This window comes from Doryrhamphus excisus, chromosome 16 (assembly GCF_030265055.1).
Source record: "Doryrhamphus excisus isolate RoL2022-K1 chromosome 16, RoL_Dexc_1.0, whole genome shotgun sequence".
NCBI classification, from domain to species: Eukaryota; Metazoa; Chordata; class Actinopteri; order Syngnathiformes; family Syngnathidae; genus Doryrhamphus; species Doryrhamphus excisus.
Window position 1 is genome coordinate 596,407 of NC_080481.1, and position 19,112 is coordinate 615,518.

Consider the following 19,112-nt stretch of genomic DNA (forward strand, 5'->3'; position numbering starts at 1 on the left):
AATCTGGGAGATGAAAATAAATAATTGCATTTGCTTACATTTGATATCAAATTGCGTATCACTATCTAAGATTGTAAATCGATAAATGGGAAATGGTTCAACCCGCTCCATCTTTGGGTAATGGTGTTCCACAGACAGTCTTGGATCAGGTAGTCCATGACGTTTAACCGGTGCACACTATTCATCCTGCTGACACTGCTGTCACTTTTATTCATTCATTCATTTTCTACCACTTATCCTCACGAGGGTCCAAGCTGGAGCCTATCCCAGCTGTCTCGGGGCGAGAGGCGGGGCACACCCTGGACTGGTGGCCTGCCAATCACAGGACACATATAGACAAACAACCATTCACACTCACATTCATACCTATGGACAATTTGGAATTAGCCGATTAACCTAGCATGTTTTTGGAATGTGGGAGGAAACCGGAGTACCCGGAGAAAACCCACGCATGCACGGGGAGAACATGCAAACTCCACACAGAGATGGCCGAGGGTGGAATTGAACTCGGGTCTCCTAGCTTTGAGGTCTGCTCGCTAACCACACGACCGCCGTGCATCCCGCAGTCACTTTAATTGATGGTTAAATATTCTGTTTTAATATCAAGTACAGAATAAAAACCCACTGATGATGGTTGTCATGATTGTCATGACTTTGTTGTTTTTCCTCCACCAAGACCTTCTTCCTTCTTCTTCTTCTGTGTCATGCAGAAACTCATAAGAAGATCCACGTTAAGACTCGGTGTGAGAGTAAAACTAAACAGTTCTGTTGAAGGGTCTGTTGTGGTCTGTAAAGAGTAGATCACTGTAGACTCACAACTGGTCTAAAGACAAACTCACCTTTAGGGATAGACCTGTCCCCCCTTGTAGCCTCCACTCAGACCTCATTAGAGAGAAGGACTATTTGTTAAGAGGTTTATAAAGCTGTCAGCGAGCTGCCTAAAAAGTCCCTGAAGACTCCAGGAAACAGCTTAATTTGTCCGGACACTGTTTCTGGACGACCTGACTCTTCCTGTCTGTAGAGACACACATGTACACAATATGGGAGTGTGGGGTGACCTGGAGGGGTCACCTGGAATGGCTGCCCTACCTGCAATGAAATGTATAACGACTACAGACTCAAAGCACTTAACAAAGCAACGCAGTCTTGCTCTTCAGATGTAAAAATAGTCCCTGTGAAGCACCGCATGTGTTAATTATCCAGGCTGAGAATTGGGATCAAACCTCTTTTGGCATCTCGGCAATCATCTCACCGAATTGCAGTTGGCCTTCTTATTCAGCGGGCCAAGCACAGGGATTTTCTCTCTCCAGGATGGAAAGCAGTTGATAATGAGGCTGTATTGATCGAAATGCCTCGCTTCCCTCTTCATTCCGCAGCCTAACTATTTGAGACAGCGGCGCTGCCTGGTTGTCAGAACCCCAATCAACCCAAAAGAGCCGTGAGTGCCGGCGGGAGGCTGGCTTTTCTTAATGACCTGTTTGGATTCAGAGGAGCTTGTTATGTCTCAGTGGCTCGGTTGCTGACCTGGAGATGACCTGTCATGGAAACATTTCCATTGGACACGTCACGGACCTGGTGAAGATTCATTGTGAATGTCAGCCAGTGGTGATGATGTTGGATGAGTCCAATATAACGGTCAGCAATTTGTGAGGTCTGAATTTTTTTTCAAGGTGACATTCGTGATGCAACTGTATTACTCTTTTGAATGCATGTTGTTTCAAGAAGCCAAACTCTTTATTTAAATGTCCCAACTAAGTGCAACCAATTGGGCCAACTGCGAGGTTTAGTCACTGTTGATGTACTACACTGCTGATGGGGATGTCATACAACTTGATGTAAAAAAAATAAAAAGTACTATCTCTTTAAGAAAGGGCTTCAAACCGTGAAGGGAAGAAGGACAATGTAAGAAAAATTGACCACTTCCACACGGAATAGGAGGAGTACTTTCTGCCCAGGACAGTCTGTGTAATTTACTTCACCCCCAGCTGTTTTCCGGGTACACTTCCCGCCGAGCCCATTCCGCTGTGATTGGTCACACTCCCGAGGACTTCTGGACAGCTGCCGAACCCCACTACCTTTCAGTTATGAAAATGGAACACTGTTGGAATTTTTTGTAGATTTTTTTGTGATGCATTTAGCGTCAAAATAGGTACTTCCCATGACGTCCGTTGTTAGCTAGCTCAATTTTCTTGAGCTAGAATGCACAGAAAATGCACAGAATGCACAGCTGATGTTGAATAGTTTACCAAATTAGCATCAACTATTAGTATTTCTGTTAGTGTTCTATTGAAGCACGCCTGTATTTACTGACAAAGAGCACACTTGGTGGTGATTTGATGGGGCTTTGTAAGTAAAGTACAATTTTGAGCAGATTTTGACTTTTACAGCCAAAAACTTTTGATCGGGTGAAAAACAACCTATTTCAGTTGATTTAATTTTGTCTTTTTAATTGCAAGTTCCAAATATATTTGGTCTCACTCCCACTTCTTAAAGGGCACCTATTCCTTTTTCCACTTTTCTGACCTATAAATGTACTTAGAATGTTGTATTCTCGTGTCAAACAATTCCAAAGTTTCAGATAATTTGGTTTGGGCATTTGGAAGTCAGTCCTCAAAGAAGTTTGGGATGGCTCAAAATGCTCGGTTTCAAAAGGCGTGGTAAAACTGCCCCTTTGTGATGTCACAGAGGGGCGGACTTCCGTATATGGGCGTGTCTGTAAGCCTGTCTGCCCTCTCCCAAGCTCTGCTTCTCTGTTTACTTGCTAGCAAAGCCAGATTTTGTTTAAATTCTTAACAATGCCACCATCAGGCACAAGTGGTTCCCTGTGTGAGGACCCACTCACTCAATAGTTCAGAGAAAAAAAAACAGCTGTCATCTATACTTCAATTAGTGGCTTATGCACTTGAATAAAACTACTTCTTTGTGGAAGGAGAGGAAATGCAACTTCTTGCAAAATAAAGCTTGAAGGAGTTTTATTTTAGATCTGTTGTCAAGAAAGTGTCCATGATGGTAAGCAGCCTTAGAAGCTGTCCCAGTCAAACTACCCACAAGCCCAGTGTATGTGTGTGCGTTATGCTTTATCACAGTGCGCACTTTTCCTCGCCTTTTTGTTGACATACAGTAGCAGAATAAACCTTGTAGTGAAGCCTCAGAGAGGGTTCAACTTAAGTGCTTCCAGGAAAGTTTTTTAGAGAGCGAAAAATAGCGAATAGCATTGTCTCTACAAAGCTAGACGTTATCCTCTGGCGTGTTGTCATCTCCCACACATTACGAGGGATTTAGGCTGCGTTGCTCTCGCCTCTCCACAACGTGCTTCTACTGCTAACTAGCTTGCTCAATCGGATGTTCATAATTCCCGTTGAATATTCATGAGTCCTTTTGGATGTCTGTCAACATTTTGTCCCTCCGCTCTTGTCTGCTCGTATGCATGCGTGCTGGCAGCCATGCTCGTGTATTGCCCAGCCTGCTGATAGCCCGTTGATATCAGGCTGCTAGAATTAAGATGAAGTCCAATGGCATCATGACAAAACATCCTATTCTCTCAGGATAACCAGGATGATGGACTTGGTGCCTCTGTCCAGCCCAAGTAGCTCAACTTTCTATGTTTTGAAATGGGCGAAGCACTTCTTTAAAAGTTCTTATGAAGCGTATTTCCTCGGCTTTCACGATGCTTCTGAGGTGGCTTGGGCACCTAGTCCAGATGAATGAATAGTTCCGTGCATGCCCAGCCAGGAGAAGGCCCCGGGGCAGACGTAAGACACCCTGGAGTGATTATATTTCACAGTTGGCCTGGGAACGCCTTGGTGTCCTCCTGGTGGAACTGGAGTCGGTGGTTGGGGACCGGGAAGTTTGGGCTTCCCTACTGAGACTGCTGCCCCCATGACCCGGATAAGTGGCAGAAGATGGATGGATGGATGAAGAAAAACCTCAATTTAGAAAATACCAACCAGTTTCCTTATTACCGAAATTTCTAAAATTATGGAGGAGCTATTCAATAACAGGTTGGACAAATGTATTAATTACAACTAATTACTCACAGATTGTCAATCCCAGAATTGGTCCATTTAATTGTTGATTGACAATTCACAGCATTGGCGTTTCCATGTTGTTTTTGGGGTGGACGCTATATGTAACTAGCTATGGCTATGTAACTAGCAACTTAAGGTGACAGGTTTCCCAATGACTAGGTTTGCCCTGGGTCCCCAAATGACTAAATACACCACCGTTAGGCCTACCTCTGGTAGGCTCGGTACGGTCTTGACCCAGACCTTTTTAATTGTGAAGCCTGAATAGCCTCATAAACAAAAGACAAGCCCCGCCATTACGACACCAGCACCATTGAACAATGTTGATTAAACAAGCCTGCAATGTGTGAGGAAATGGCTTTGTGTGTGTGTGTGTGTGTGTGTGTGTAAGGTCGCGGGGCAAGGTGACTGCATAATAACCCCACCCCCCCAACCCCCACCCTCATGTGACACCATTTCACTTGTCTAATGCAACTGGGGTGTGCATATCTGTACTGTGTGATGTGAGGCACTGCTTGACTGTGTAATGAATGTTTATGTTCAAGCCCCAACATCTCTGAAAACACCCCCTTCTTCCCCCTGGGACCCCAGGTTTGAATACGTTTGAATTATTGATTAGCGAGTGATTTATCAGAGCCAGATCCCCCAGAGATTGTGGACGGATACAAATAGCAAGCTAGAGGAAAATGTAGGCATGGGGGTTCGTTCGCCCTCACATTCAGGACCAATTAAAGGGGACCCATACAATTTTCTGTAGTTAAATGTTTTATTCTCATGTTAAATGATGCCAAAGTTTCACATAATGAGTTTGCGCATTTGGAAGTGAGCCCTGAAAGAAGTTTGGAATGTCTCTGAAGTGAGAAGCCCTTATATGGGTGTGCCTGGATACGATCTGTACAAGCTGTTAGCTGTGCAAGCGGAGTAGGACCAATCACAGCGGAGTGGGCGTGCCCGGAGGTGGGCCATGGGTGGAATAAATTAAAGCCGAATGTAAATTCAGATGGAATAGGTGCAGATTCTGGAAGATCGAGAAAGCTTTTTGTGTGGGTTATTGTGTGCAGCTGCTCTATAGGAGTCCACAACTCCATACAAAGGGCTGAAAATTAGCTTAAAGGGGACCTATTAAGCTAATTTTCAGCCCTTTTAAAGGCTTGACTAGGGGTGCTCCGATGGATCGGTATGGGCCGTGTCTCATAAAAGTCTCACCGGAGTGGTGCTTTAAAAAGCCTTAGATTGGTGCAGCATTTAGGGCCGAACACTTGGCAGGGTGTGGTGAGTTTGAGGCTAGCCATGTCATCATCCGTCAGGCAGTAGTTAGTAAATCCCCGGTCCAAACCCGAATCCGAGTGTGGGCAAAATTTGTGGATGCGTACTGCCTCAGTATGGATATGGGAGCATGCAGACACTAGGTAGCACTTTTAGTGCAGGAGGAACTTTTGTTGTGTGCGGGGCTGCTACGTTCTCCGGGTGATGTGTGACACGCATTCCATCTGCAACCACTTTTGACTCCGTGGTGGGTGCATGTCAGTCTCGGCACGTCCCGAGTTCTGCTAAAATTTGCGTATGAGCTGCTAGTTAACGACAGTCATACCCGAGGACATTTGCAGGTCTGTTGGGTCTTCAGTCATTTCAGTACGAGCAGCGCTCTGTGGCTGTGATAGCATTAGCTAGCATTAGATTAGCACTCAGTAAGGTCATCAAATCTTACCTTTATGTATTACCATACAGTATCAGCATCTGGGAGCAAACATGAAAGAAATGGGGTAAAAATACAATATAGTAGCCTATCTGAGTGAATATCTGTTTGCGCTTAGATTTATAAGGGAAGATCTTGAAAATGATCAGGGGTGCCCTAACTTTTTCTTACCACTGTATGTATCATTTACAAGCTGTGAAAATCTTCCAGCGTACCATACAGTACATTACTATTAGAAGTCTCGTGGCATGAGAAAGGTGCTCTCAGATGCTCATGTGAGCCTTTCCCATTCACCACTAACTCAACAGTCCATCAAGATGATGACAACAAGCGGAGAAAGATTTCACACGCCATCACTCCCGCCCGTATGGCTGAATTAGCCGCCATCTCAGACGAAGCAGATTACTGGAGAGTGGGGTGGAATTCGATCACGAACTTTCCCGGGAGTAGTGAACCAGCAACCTATACAGGTATACGGTACGTAGTGGGCCGTAAAAGCCTCGCACTGATCGCCTCCGTGCACAAATGACTCCCTGGAGGCTGACCGGTTTTCTTGATCCATTTGGGGGTGTGCATGTGGAAGATTGTTACCCACACGTGGTATTTGTCCTATAAATACATCGCTTGTTGGGATCAGCCATTCCAGTTAAATATATCATATAGCAGATCAACACAATCATAGATGAGAAGTCAACTACTTCCTTAGCTTTATGGATAGCCTATTTTTGTTATCAAAGTATCTTTAATTCCTCTCTGATTTTATTGATTAGTTTTTGCGTGCTATCACCAGAGCACAATGCGCTGAGTACATACTTGTACTGTTGATATGAATTATTGACAACTTATTGCCAATATGTAAGTCATATTTTAATTGATCCTCTGTATAATAACTGCAGTCATTTCTGATATGAAAAAAGAAGTTTATTTCATTTTTTTATATCATGAATATTTGCATCTGATTAACCACGTGTTGACCAGCAGCCGTTATCATGAGGTACATGGGAAGTTACCATGGATAAAACTATTTGTGTACTTATGTGAGTTTTTCCAAGTCCTTCATACTTCTTATCGTTAATACTTTCACTTGTTCTGGTGTACCTTTTAACTTGATGTAAATTGAGATGTTTTCTCTTTACTTAAACGTCTGGCTCTTTTTGGAATGTCGGCCTTGTTTTTAGTCAGGTGTTCAATCGAGTAAAGTGAGCCCTCTTTTATGTCTTGTTGGTAATCCAGTTACCATCATATCATTCATACATGTATGTATATTGGTCGAGGTGAGCTAATCTACTTTCCAGGGATATCAATGCTAATGTTTTTTTCTGGTTTTTTTTGCACTGTTTCTGTGCACATGATCTCTTTAATAAATAATAATTAATTTCCATTACGTTATCTGCTACAATGGGCCTTAATTAACAGACTTGGGTTAACAATTTTTCATGTTAGGATTTGATCATTGCTTTCACTAAAATCAATTTCTTTGGATGGAAAATGCATAATAATAACAATAACAAAAATAAAAATAAAAATAAAAATAAAAATAAAAATAAAAATAAAAATTAAAATTAAAATTAAAATTAAAATTAAAATTAAAATTAAAATTAAAATTAAAATTAAAATTAAAATTAAAATTAAAATTAAAATTAAAATTAAAAATAAAAATTAAAATTAAAATTAAAATTAAAATTAAAATTAAAATTAAAATTATATATGTATATATAATAATAGTAATAATAATATTATAATTATAATAATAATAATTATTATTATATGTTTCAACATTTCTGTATGTATGAAGTCAAATCGCAATAATGCATTTATTGAAATAGATGACCAAGGAATTACAAACCACCATAGACAGACTGCATATTTGCACACAGACTGTTGGGCAGCAGAGATTAGATAACCAGACTTCGGCTAGCACAGTCAATGTCCTGTTTTTGCAGTGTCAACAATATGCGTTATACTTTTGTATCCATTTTCCCACACAGATGAATAAAGATGATGAATTATTTTCACCTAAATTAAACTTGTATGTTAAATTTGAAGATCCCAGTTGAGAAGCTTTGTCCTGCTGCATTCTGGATGAGCCCCCCCTCTTTGCTGACCTACATACACCCACACAAAGAGTTCTTTTTGCATCTCCTTCATCCAGGAAGTGGACAAAAATAGAGTTTTGTCATTTTATGTCAACTTGTGTCACCTGTTTATTTCAGTTCCGCTTTTTTTTTTTCAATTGTCATCTTCCAATTTTGCTCCTGTCACAAGAGTGGAGCATGTTATCTTTGAGTGAGCAGTTCCGTGGTTCTCAATCTCATTGGAGGTCACTGATTTCACCCGCTGTCACTTCCCACTGTGTCAATGGAGATGCTGCCCCTGTTCTCTTTGCAAGGGACTGTTCACTTTTAATTATCCCTTACAGGGGACCCATTATGCTTTTTCCACCTTTCTGACATAAAATTGTAGTTAGAATGTTGTATTGTCGTGTTAAACGATATCCTAGTTTTAGATAATGAGGTTTGCTATGTGGAAGTGAGGCCTGAAAGAATTTTGGAATGATCATTTCTAACACTGGTGATGTCACAGCTAGCCGGACTATGGGTACGCCTACTGTGCCTATTGTGTGCAGCTGCTCTATAGGAGTCAAGATCTCAATACATGGGGTGGAAAAATCATCATAATTGTTCCCCTTTAAATTTGACTGTCACGTCTCATTGGCTGCCTTGTAACATTTCTCTTTCATTTCATTAAGAGACGCAAGCTCCAGTGTATGTTTGGATGTTGTGAGTTGAAATGGACGTCTGTAATCTTCAAGAGCTTGGCTGAAAATGAAAGTCATGACAGTGAAACAGATTGTGACTTGAATAAGGTCTTGCACGAAGGAATACAGAATATGGAATCCCGATTAAATGGTTTGTGCTCATTCCCTGGATAGCATCCCCAAATGCCAAATGAGTTGATAAATAGTGACTCATTTGTCTTGAGGGCTCAAATTGCTTGTTTATGTCTCCCTGCATGTAAATTGGCGAAAAGTGAAGCAGACTGAATTTTTAATGAATAAAAATGATTGTCGTTATGTAAAAATCCTAAAAAGAGCTCATGTTGTGGGCCAGTTTTGGGAAAACCTCAGATAACCATTTGGGTGGCTCTGTTCTAAATACGACATCTGTGTCTTTCCCTTCTTGTTCTTTAGGTGTTGGCACTAGAACGACAGGTCTTTGACTTCCTGGGGTACCAATGGGCCCCCATCCTAGCCAACTTCTTCCACATCATCATTGTCATCCTGGGCCTCTTTGGCACCATTCAGTACCGACCGCGCTACATTGTGGTGGTGAGTACATACTCTATGTAATTCATGTCACGTGACGGTGATTCAACTGACTATATTATATGAACAAAAGGCTCTTTTAACATTTAGGAAGTAAAAAAATGCAGAATTTGAACATTTCCTATTCAAATGCAGGACAAAAACAGGACAGGACAGTTAAGATCAAATTTGGTCAAAAATGATTTAAAGCAAAAAAATGTCTAAATTATTTTATAAAATTGAGGCAATAATGAAATGGGTCGCTAATTATTAGTACCTCACCAGGTGGGGGGCTGGCTGTGGGTGCGTGGGTAGCGGGGCGGATAGCGGTGGGGGTGGTGCTCTGCGCGGCGTGGGCCGGAATTAGCGGGGGGCTTGCTTGGGGGGCGGGGTGGTGGGCTCTGGGTCGTGGGGGGGGCCTCGACCAAGGGTTGGGGGGTGGGGCTGGCCGGTGGCTCACGGGCGGCCCCTGCTATTTGCCGGTGTCTGGTTGGCCCCTTCTGTCTCCGGTCTGGTGGCGGTCTTCCCGCCTCCGGGGTGTCCTACTTGGCGGGTCCGTGGGTGGATGGGAGATATGGTGGAGACGGGTCGGCGCTGTGGTGGAGGGTGGGACTGGGGGGGGCATTCACTTTTTGCGGCTGTTGGGGTATCGTCTGCCTGGTGGGCTCTGCTGCCTGGTGTGTGTGTCTCTGGCCCGCCCTGGCACTCTTGGCTCACGAGCCCGGGGGGTGGGGTTGGGCTCTTCCCCATGCGGGTCCCGGTTCTCCTGCGGTCTCTGTGGTGTCACTCCCTGGGCTGCCATGGTGACGGATGTGTTGCCGGGGCGCGGTTCCTGCTGTTCTGGTGGTTGTAGGAGCAGCCTCGGGGCGTGTGGTTTGTCCGCGGCTCCTGGTGGTCCGGGGGTGGCATAGCTGGCTCAATCTCTGGTGGGGCCCTCCGGGGGGGAGCTGGCAGGCCGGACTGGCCGCCACGATGGGCTGGGTGGGGCCCGTGGTTGGTCCTGTGGCCCGGGGCTTGCTCCGGGCGGCTGGCTTGCCCGGCTCGGTTGGCCGGTAGTGCGGGGTGGGCGTGTGTGGGGCCCCGATCCTCCCTGCTGCACTGCACCACCTCACATACATGTAGGACTTTGGGGGGTGGCCTGCAACTGGTTTTGCCGGGGGCGAAGGGTTTCCTTGCGGATGCCCTTTTGTCCTCGGCATTCCTCTGGCTGGTCACCCTTCAATTTTAACCGCACCTTAGACACTCAGTTCTGGGGGGGGGTCTGGGCAGGCAGGGGACCCACCATTGCTCAGCTTCCTTCCACACACACACACACACATACACATACACCACACACATAGGTCAGCCCTATGGGACAGGCCTATTTTTAATTGCACTATCTACACAATACCATCTTCACACACACAGGTGTAGCGGGCTGGACCGGAGAGCCTACTGCCTACCCCCGCGATTGGCCCGCTGGCTGCTGGGGCTTGGCGGCTCGCTCGGGGTGCCCTGGGCTGCAGGATATTTTGGTCTGGTCTGCCTGGCCTTCCTGGGGGTCCCGCTGGAACCAGCTGACGCCGGGGCTTGCCCTGGTGTCATGGTTGGCGCTACCTCCCTGGATCTGTCCTGGGTCGCGGGCGCCAACGTGCCCTCGGGGGGGCGTTCACCGGCCTCCAGGCAGTGGGGTCCGCGCTGCTGGTGGCCTGAAGTCTACGGTGGTGGCTTGGGGTTGTTGCGCTGTGGTGGCTGCTGCGGGGACCGGGCTGTGTGTTGGGAGGGGACCTGATCCTGCTCGTGGGTACGGGGGCCGGGGTGGCGTGTGGGGATGGGGAGCATGCTCCTCGGGGTGGGGCCTGCTGGGGGGGCGGTGCTCTTTCGGGCGTTTGGGTGTCTGCTGCCACTGGTCCTATGCTCTGCCGCATCGCTGTCCCTGTCTTTGCCCATCCCCAGTCTTGCCTTAGGGCTCGTCGGGGATGGTTCTCCGGTACGTGGGCGGAGCGCTGCTGGTTCTGGGGGCGGGGGGGGCTGGCCCTCCCGGTGGATGGTGGGGTCCTTCGGGGGCCTTGCGCTGGTCTTAACTCCTCGGCTCTGGTGCGTGGCCTCCCCGTGACTTGGAGCTATGGCTCTCCCTCACGGGGGTGAGCTGCCCGGTGGATGTCGGCCGGCGCAGTGGAGCGCCTCACCACTCGCCTGCTCGCCCCCTCCGCTTGCTCATGTGCGGGCCTCCTCCCCTCGCCCGCTCCTTTGTCTGCCACACTGCAGTAGCCCTGATGCCGTGGTCGAGGGGAGTCTGGGGGTGCTATGCCTTGGCGGTCCGTACCTCCCTGGGCTCGGGGCCTGGTTGTGGGTCTGGGACCCCTGGGTCCCCCACCCTGTGATGCCCCGGACACCCCACCCGGGGACGTCCACAGCATGTGTGTGTATTGAGTGGATGGGGTGTGCATGTGTCTGAGTTTATTTTATGTATTTATTGTTTTAAATACTTAGATAATTAATGATTAGTTTTATTATAATTATATATATATGTATATATATATGTATATGTGTGGATGTGTATGTGGGTATATGGCCATGTAGATATACGGGGGGGGGGGCTCTGCGGGGGTCTGGCGTAGGGTGTTCCATCTCAACCGCCCGGTCCTCCATGGGGCAGTGTGCCCGGGCCTCTTCTGTCCTGGCCGGGGCGGTCCTATGTCGGTGGTCGGGCCTGGGGTTACCTGGGGCGGGCCGGGTTCTGCTTCCTGGGGGTGTGTGGGGGGCGGGAGGCGGTGCCTCCGGCCGTGGACGGGCTCCCTTCCGGCCGGCAGGGACGCCCCTGTGCCCACGGGTGTGTGGCCTTCGATGCCCTTCTGCCCTAGTAGGGTATGGTCTCCCGCTGGTCTCGGGGGTGCGGCTCTCCTCCGGCCTGCTGGCGCCCTGTTGCCGGTTGGGATTGCTCCTCCATGGCCTCTTGCTGGTCTCTTCGGGGAGTTGCTTCGGGGGCGGGTCTTGGGGAGTCGGCCCTGGCTTTGCCCACACCCACGGGGCCGGAGGATCTCTGGCGGTGGGGGCTTGACCTGGCTGCGCGGGGCGGGGTTTGCTGGGTGGTAGAAGGCAGTCTCTCTCCTTTTGTCATTCTCAGTGACAATTACACATTCACACACTCGCATTCACATACACAACACACCTCCATATGGGCACTCACAGCACATGGGTGCTTCTCTATACAATCTACTCTCTTATCCCTGATGTTTATATAGTATTGGTATGCTATTATTACAGTAATAATGATGCCAAGCAATGAGATTTTAATTACTGTAACTGTATGGTTGCAATTGTGTTTACTATCATGGGTCATGTCCTCATTGTCACTATTGCTATTGGTAAGTTGGACTGTTTCATTCCACTGATATCATCTCCAGTGTGACCCTTAGCCATCATTGACATTTAACTGTTCTGTTTGTCACTGTTGTTGTTTTGGGAATTCTTGTTGCTGCTGTTTTTGTCTCTCCCTCTACTGCCCCCCCCCCCCCCCCCGACCCCACCTTTCTCTTCTCTCTTCTTCTTTTCTGTTCTTCTTCTTGCTCCGGTCCGGTCGTCCCAAATGGCATAACAAAGACATCAAATAACGGCAAATAAAATTTCATGGTACAGGGAAGTTGTAGCCAACACCTTTCCTGACACAGAGCAAATCTGTCTAGCATGTAAGGGCATTTAGATCAACAATACTATCTGCCCCAATGGCTGGACGGGACAAAAAAAAAAAAAAACAAAAAAAAAAAACAAAAAAAAAAAAAATTAGTACCTCACCAGCCGTGACTGGCCAGCTGTCCCAATACTTTAGTGTGTATAATCCTAAACGACATTGCGTAATCTTGCGTCAGTCAGCAACCGCTTCATGTCAATCGTCTTTGTCATTTTCTTTGTCATCATAACATTGGACAGTGAAGGTCACTCTTGGGAAAACCAAAAATCGTCACTGTAATAATCACCAATTGAGCTCTTGAATGCCTCATTTGATCAGGAAATGCGCAAATTCCTGACCGAAAAAAATGTTAAAAACAAATTTAATTATACAGAAAATCCATTTAGAATACAATTCAATGGTGAAATATATATAAATGTTTCCTCATGACAACACATCACTGGTAATAATGAAGCAATGCCTGTTGTTTCTCTTCTGGAGAAATGCCCGTATAAATGTTCATTTCCAGTAATGTGCTTTTTACACAATTCAGTGTTTTTACACGCGATACCGTGTTGCCCATTTGAGGCGTGAAAAGCCCATTTTGAGTAGCATTAGTGGGAGCACAGATGGTGACGATCGAGAAAAACTGGATGACACAGGAGTTCCAGCATCAGGGAGTAAACAAGCAGAGAATGTTTATTTTGATATGTCAATCGTTTTTTCTACACAAACAAGAGCACATATGCAGGGGATTGGTTGAAAGTTGGATTTGGTAGATGATTGGCAAAATAAAAGAAAAAAGTATGAATATAAATATTATAAATATAGAAATGTACAGTAGATTGGATCTTGGTCGTAGAATGTCTGATAATTGTAGAACTTTGTACTTGACTTTCTTTCTTATAGAACTGTAACTCAAGAGTTTCATGTGATAGAAGAGTTTCAGCTAAAATGAAAGGAAAGGTACACAAAACTGTTGTGAGAGCAGCCATGTTGTTTGGTCTGGAGACAGAAAGCAGAACTGGAGGTAACAGAGATGAGGATGCTGAGGTTCTCATTGGGAGTGACCAGGATGGATAGGATCAGGAAGGAGTACATCAGAGGGACACTGGATTATCTACCATATATTGGTAGAAGGATGCTGTATTTAGAGCTGCCAAGTAGGAGGCGTAGAGGAAGACCAAGGAGGAGTTTTATGGATGTAGTGAAGGAGGACATGAGGGTAGTTGGTGCAAAAGAGGACATATGCAGAAGACGGGGTTGCATAGAGGGGATTGATGTGCTGTGGCGACCCTTGAAGGGAAAAGCTCAAAGAGAAAGAAGAACTCAATCAATGTCAAAAATTGTTCCTGGAGCGATGATCGGACGTAAGTTAAGGATCTGTGGTTGGTGACCTTTAGGGTGATGACTAGAAACGTTACATCAGCAAATATGACAAAGGGAATTGTAGGCTAAGAAGAAGAGGAAGTGAAGTGTCAATTGAGTCATGATCCAACATGTCGCCCATGTTCTCACCTAAGTGCACTTTATCTCCACATTTCCTCTGACACATTGTAGACACACCGATCCACTCAGCGTGAGTCAGAGGATTTTGCAACCCAATGACCCTCTTTCACAGTGAACTCAGCTCCGTGCCACTAAGGCTGTCAACAACTTTATGTAGGAGTGATGTTGGTTCATCCTCTTGTTCCTCGAGGGCACGGAAATGCTTATTGAACTTACTGGCACCAAGACCAATGTTGAGTACGGCGGTCTAGAGTTAAACCCGAATATAACACATAAAACATGACTGCACTTGTAGGACTGTTTTGGTTTTTTTTGTGTCTTAATTGCAGTCCTTGTGAAGGAACGTAACTTGAACCAGCCTGACTCCCCGACGTCTGTATTTGCACTACACTTCTACTTTATTTGAAAGACACAAAAAGTTGTCGTCATAACTTAGGTCAAACTTAAAACTCATGATCATTCTTACATTCACACCTTACCAGTCTGAAATGAGCTTCATGACCTTCAGCTCCATGAAACAAAGCTACAAAGGTACATAAGATGGATGATGAAGTTCAAGGTCAGGGCACCAGATCATTCAGCTCACGTTCCCACTGTCTGGTGAGATTTTGTAGCCTTTAAATTACAGTGTGTAAGACAAACGAGCCCTGCCGATGACGACCCAAGACATCTGGCGTCATCATCACTTTTCATGACTGCGATCATCAACATCAGACGGCACCACATGTTGGCATCTGCTATGTATTCTTTTTCTCCAATAGAACATTGAGTCAGTTAAATCTGTGTCAAGTTTTTACGACGGGTTTACACTCATGGAATGCTTTCTTCCTTCAGTATACAGTTTGGGCAGCTCTGTGGGTGGCCTGGAATGTCTTCATCATCTGCTTTTACCTGGATGTTGGCGGCCTATCCAAGGTGAGGCTTTTTGGGCTTACATATACATATGTCATTATCTCTTACACATATTTCACAGAAACATCAAGATTTTTTTATCATTGGAAGAATCTATAACTGTATACACATCTTTGAGTCTGAACCTGTGGACGACATTATTCCTCTACCACCGATGGCGCAATCTGGGGGAGGGGGTGCACTATAAATCTAAGGCAGCATGTCTGTCTTGGTAAGTCGAATGTACTTAACTTAAATGCATTGGATCCATGGATGTTGAGAACTGCTATCAACTAGTTATCTGGAAAAAATAAAATCAAGTTGAAGAACGTTATAGTAACTTATTATTTTGGATCCTTTGTATTGAGTTGTGGACTCCTATAGAGAAGCTACACACGATAACCCACACAGAAAGCTTTCTAGATCTTCCACAATCTGCACCTATTCCAGCTGTATTTCCTAGGATTTCCCAAATCGTCTGTTTTAATGTATTCCACCCATGGTCCCCCTGTGGGCACGCCCACTCCTCTGTAATTGGAAACACACCCAAGCGCTCCTGAGGACTTCCGGACAACTGCCAAAACCCACTTTTTAATTTTCTTGGTATAGGAGTTGATAATAACTGAATAAACGTTTTGGTGAAGTACTTAGTTAGGTAGGTTAGGTTAGGTTAGGTTAGGTTAGGTTAGGTTAGGTTAGGTTAGGAGCTACTGGCTGGAGTTCCTTGACTGCACGAACTGGAAGAGTGGTAATGTAGGTTTTGTACAAGATCGGTAGTAAAAATATGCTCATGTTTTTTGCGGGACTGCTATGGTGGAAAACAGCTATTAGCAACTCCAGATATCAGCGAGCTTGTAATTTGCATATTGTATAATGCTACAGGACAGCTTACTCCCACAAATTAACTAACTGAGGGGGCCTACACCACTTACATATGGGGGAGGGGGCATCGCGGGAATGTAAAAAAAACTTAAAAATAAAAACAAATGTAAAACATGATGAGAGTGCCCGTGTTTGCATGTCTTCGGGCGAGAGGCGGGGTACACCCTGGACTGGTGGCCAGCCAATCCCAGGGCACATATAGACAAACAACCATTCACACTCACATTCATACCTATGGACAATTTGGAGTGGCCAATTAACCTAGCATGTTTTTGGAATGTGGGAGGAAACCGGAGTACCCGGAGAAAACCCACGCATGCACGGGGAGAACATACAAACTCTGCAGGGTGGAATTGAACTCGGGTCTCCTAGCTGTGTGTCCTGTGCACTAACCCCTCATCCACCGTGTACCATATAAACTCATCAATAATTGTTACAATCAATAGATTACTTTTGTTGCAGCTTCATTTCATTCCATTGAAAATGTGTTAGCCACTTACAACTATATGATGGGAAGTCGAGGAAAGCCATGTTTAGCCTGTAGCTTACCACAGGGAGAGGGTTAAGTATAGGGATAGTTTCACTTCTTTTGTTGTTTTTTTGGGAATCGGGATAGGGTTATAAGAAGGGACACCCCCAGATTTTGGAAAATAGTGCCCCCTTTTGAGAAAGTTCAAGGCAGGAAGAAGTAGAGTTTATTTATAAAGCCCTAAATCACAAAGGAGTCTCAAAGGGCTTTACAAGCCGGCAACAATCGAGGACTGATCTGAACCCCCATCTGGGCAAGGAAAAACTCAAAACCCCATTTGGGGGAAACAAAAGAAGAAGGACTCAGCGACTCAGCCTTTTTTTTAGTTGCATTCCTTTGGCGACTTTTGTTAAGATCTTTTTTCCGAGATACCGGATAGTCGGAATGCTTTATAGTGACAATGTAGTTTGTGAATCCCTTTTATCATTTCATTGTGCTTTCCCTTCTTGAATATAAATTCTACGACGCAAAGACGGCCATCTGGTTTTATGTATGCTGTATGTAATCCTTCCATATTTTAATTTGTGCCTCTAGATACTTTGGGTGTCACCACACAAAGCCGCTCCACAGTTGTTAACCCCTAAAAACATAATTGTGCATGCTTGGGTTTTATCACCACTGAACATTATTTACGACGTCTAAGTAAATGTGATGCTCAGCCTCAGGTACTGTTTTACTGTTTTACTGTTTTATAGCCTCGAAGCAGACCATAAACGTGTGAGGCACAGAACTTGAGAGGCGAGCGCTGCCAAAGTAAACAACAATTCCTGCATTATATAATGTAATAACAACAGGGCTCATACCACAAATCCAAAATGTGACTCAAAGTCAAAGCTTCTTCACTCATCACACCAGTAATTGCAAATTCTGTGAAATCAGGTGTTTTCTTTTTAATGTGTTTTCTTTGTTTGAAGGAACAACAGCTCTCTGTTGATATTTTTTATTGATAAATAATCTCACGTACTAAATAGCTACAAAGCTAGCAAAACATCCCATGACTGGTATGTGATTGATTTTTGTAAGTCAGCTAATTTCAGTTGTGTGCATAACTTTTTTGCCAGATATCTGCCCCCCTGCTGCATTTTCCGCAAATGTTCTCCCCATTTTCTCCTGGTACTCTGGTTTCCAAAAATATACACGTTAAATTGTATGAAGGTGAGTGTGAATGGTTGTTTGTCTATATGTGCCCTGTGATTGGCTGGCCACCAGTCCAGGGTGTACCCCGCCTTTCGCCCCAAGACAGCTGGGATAGGCTCCAGCATACCCCTGCGGCCCTATTAAGGATAAGCGGCATAGAAAATGAATGGATGGGATTGTGAATTTCCAGAGACACCTTCTCAAGCTCTGGTGCCTTTGTCATTGTGCGACAGACCTTAGCTCAGGGGTGGGCAAACTACGGCCCGGGGGCCACATCCGGCCCGCCAAGTGTTTGAATACGGCCCGCCCAATCTTTCAAAAGTATTTAATTTAAACTCAACATACAACCTGGCATCATGGCCTGAGCCAACCTTTTGATGGTTGTATCAATTTCGTTGTTTGACATGGTCTGTTGTTTACAAAGTGCTCCTGAAAAAAGAGACACAAGCACATGATAATAATAAAAATTAAAATACAAATTATTATATTATTATAACTATTATGATTATTATATTTATTATATTAATGCTAATTATTATATTAATTATATATAATAATATTGTTATATTTGCATATTTTACATAATAATAATATAATAATTATTATTATTTTAATTTTATTTTAATTATTATAATATTTTATTATTTTTAAAATATTTAAATATAAATATAAAATAATAAATAATAATAGCAGATTGCATGACAATTTTACAGATACAATAATACCAGGTGGACTGTTACGTGTAAAATATATAGTCTGCCCCCCCCCCGGAAATTTTGTTATATCAATGCGGCCCGCGAGTCAAAAAGTTTGCCCACCCCTGCCTTAGCTCCATGAAGTGTGCCTTTTCTATTACTCGACTGTGCTTTACGCGTGTGAGTGTGTGTTTGTGTATGATGTATAATGAAGCTTGTTGGGGCCAGCTGCTCGAGGCTGAGGCTGGCATTAACCAAACAGACTTCCAGCCCTGCATATGGTGGCCAGGAGGAGAGCTGCCTAATGGAGTGTGGAGGCACACACACACAGACACACACAGACACACACACACACACACTTGACACACAGCCTTCTTCGAAGCCCGACACATTTTGTCATCAGAAAGTGTCAACTAATTCAGACAGGCCTGCCTCACACAACCTTGACGGGACATTTGGGGGAGTGTGTGTGTGAATCCCTGTACGTGTGTGGGAGTAATTGGAATGGTTTAATTAATCTTCATCATGCACACAATCAAAGTGAGCACATTACACCACACAATTCACAATTGTCGAAAAAAAAGTAGCTTATTACATCATGCTACCCCTCATTTATTTTGCATCAATCAGCATACATTTGTTCAATGTTCAAGACTTGATGATGGTAATACATCAAGTCTGGGTTTACAACTCATCTTTTCATCTATTATGACCCCCCCCCCCCCCCCCCCCCCCCCCAGAAATGTATTTTCACTCACTCTTTCAATGTCCACTCCGGCAATTTGTATTTGTGTC

The 19,112-nt window shown here is 44.7% G+C and overlaps 1 protein-coding gene across 2 annotated transcripts in view; it reads left to right on the forward strand.

Annotated features, from left to right (window-relative positions):
* nkain4 (sodium/potassium transporting ATPase interacting 4) overlaps positions 1-19,112 on the forward strand; it is a 33,030-nt gene that overhangs the window by 659 nt on the left and 13,259 nt on the right. For both annotated transcript variants that reach the window (XM_058050924.1, XM_058050925.1), the window contains exons 2-3: positions 8,912-9,049; positions 15,018-15,098. In XM_058050924.1, the coding sequence (XP_057906907.1) occupies positions 8,912-9,049; positions 15,018-15,098 (219 nt within the window). The remainder of the gene's footprint in view (positions 1-8,911; positions 9,050-15,017; positions 15,099-19,112) is intronic.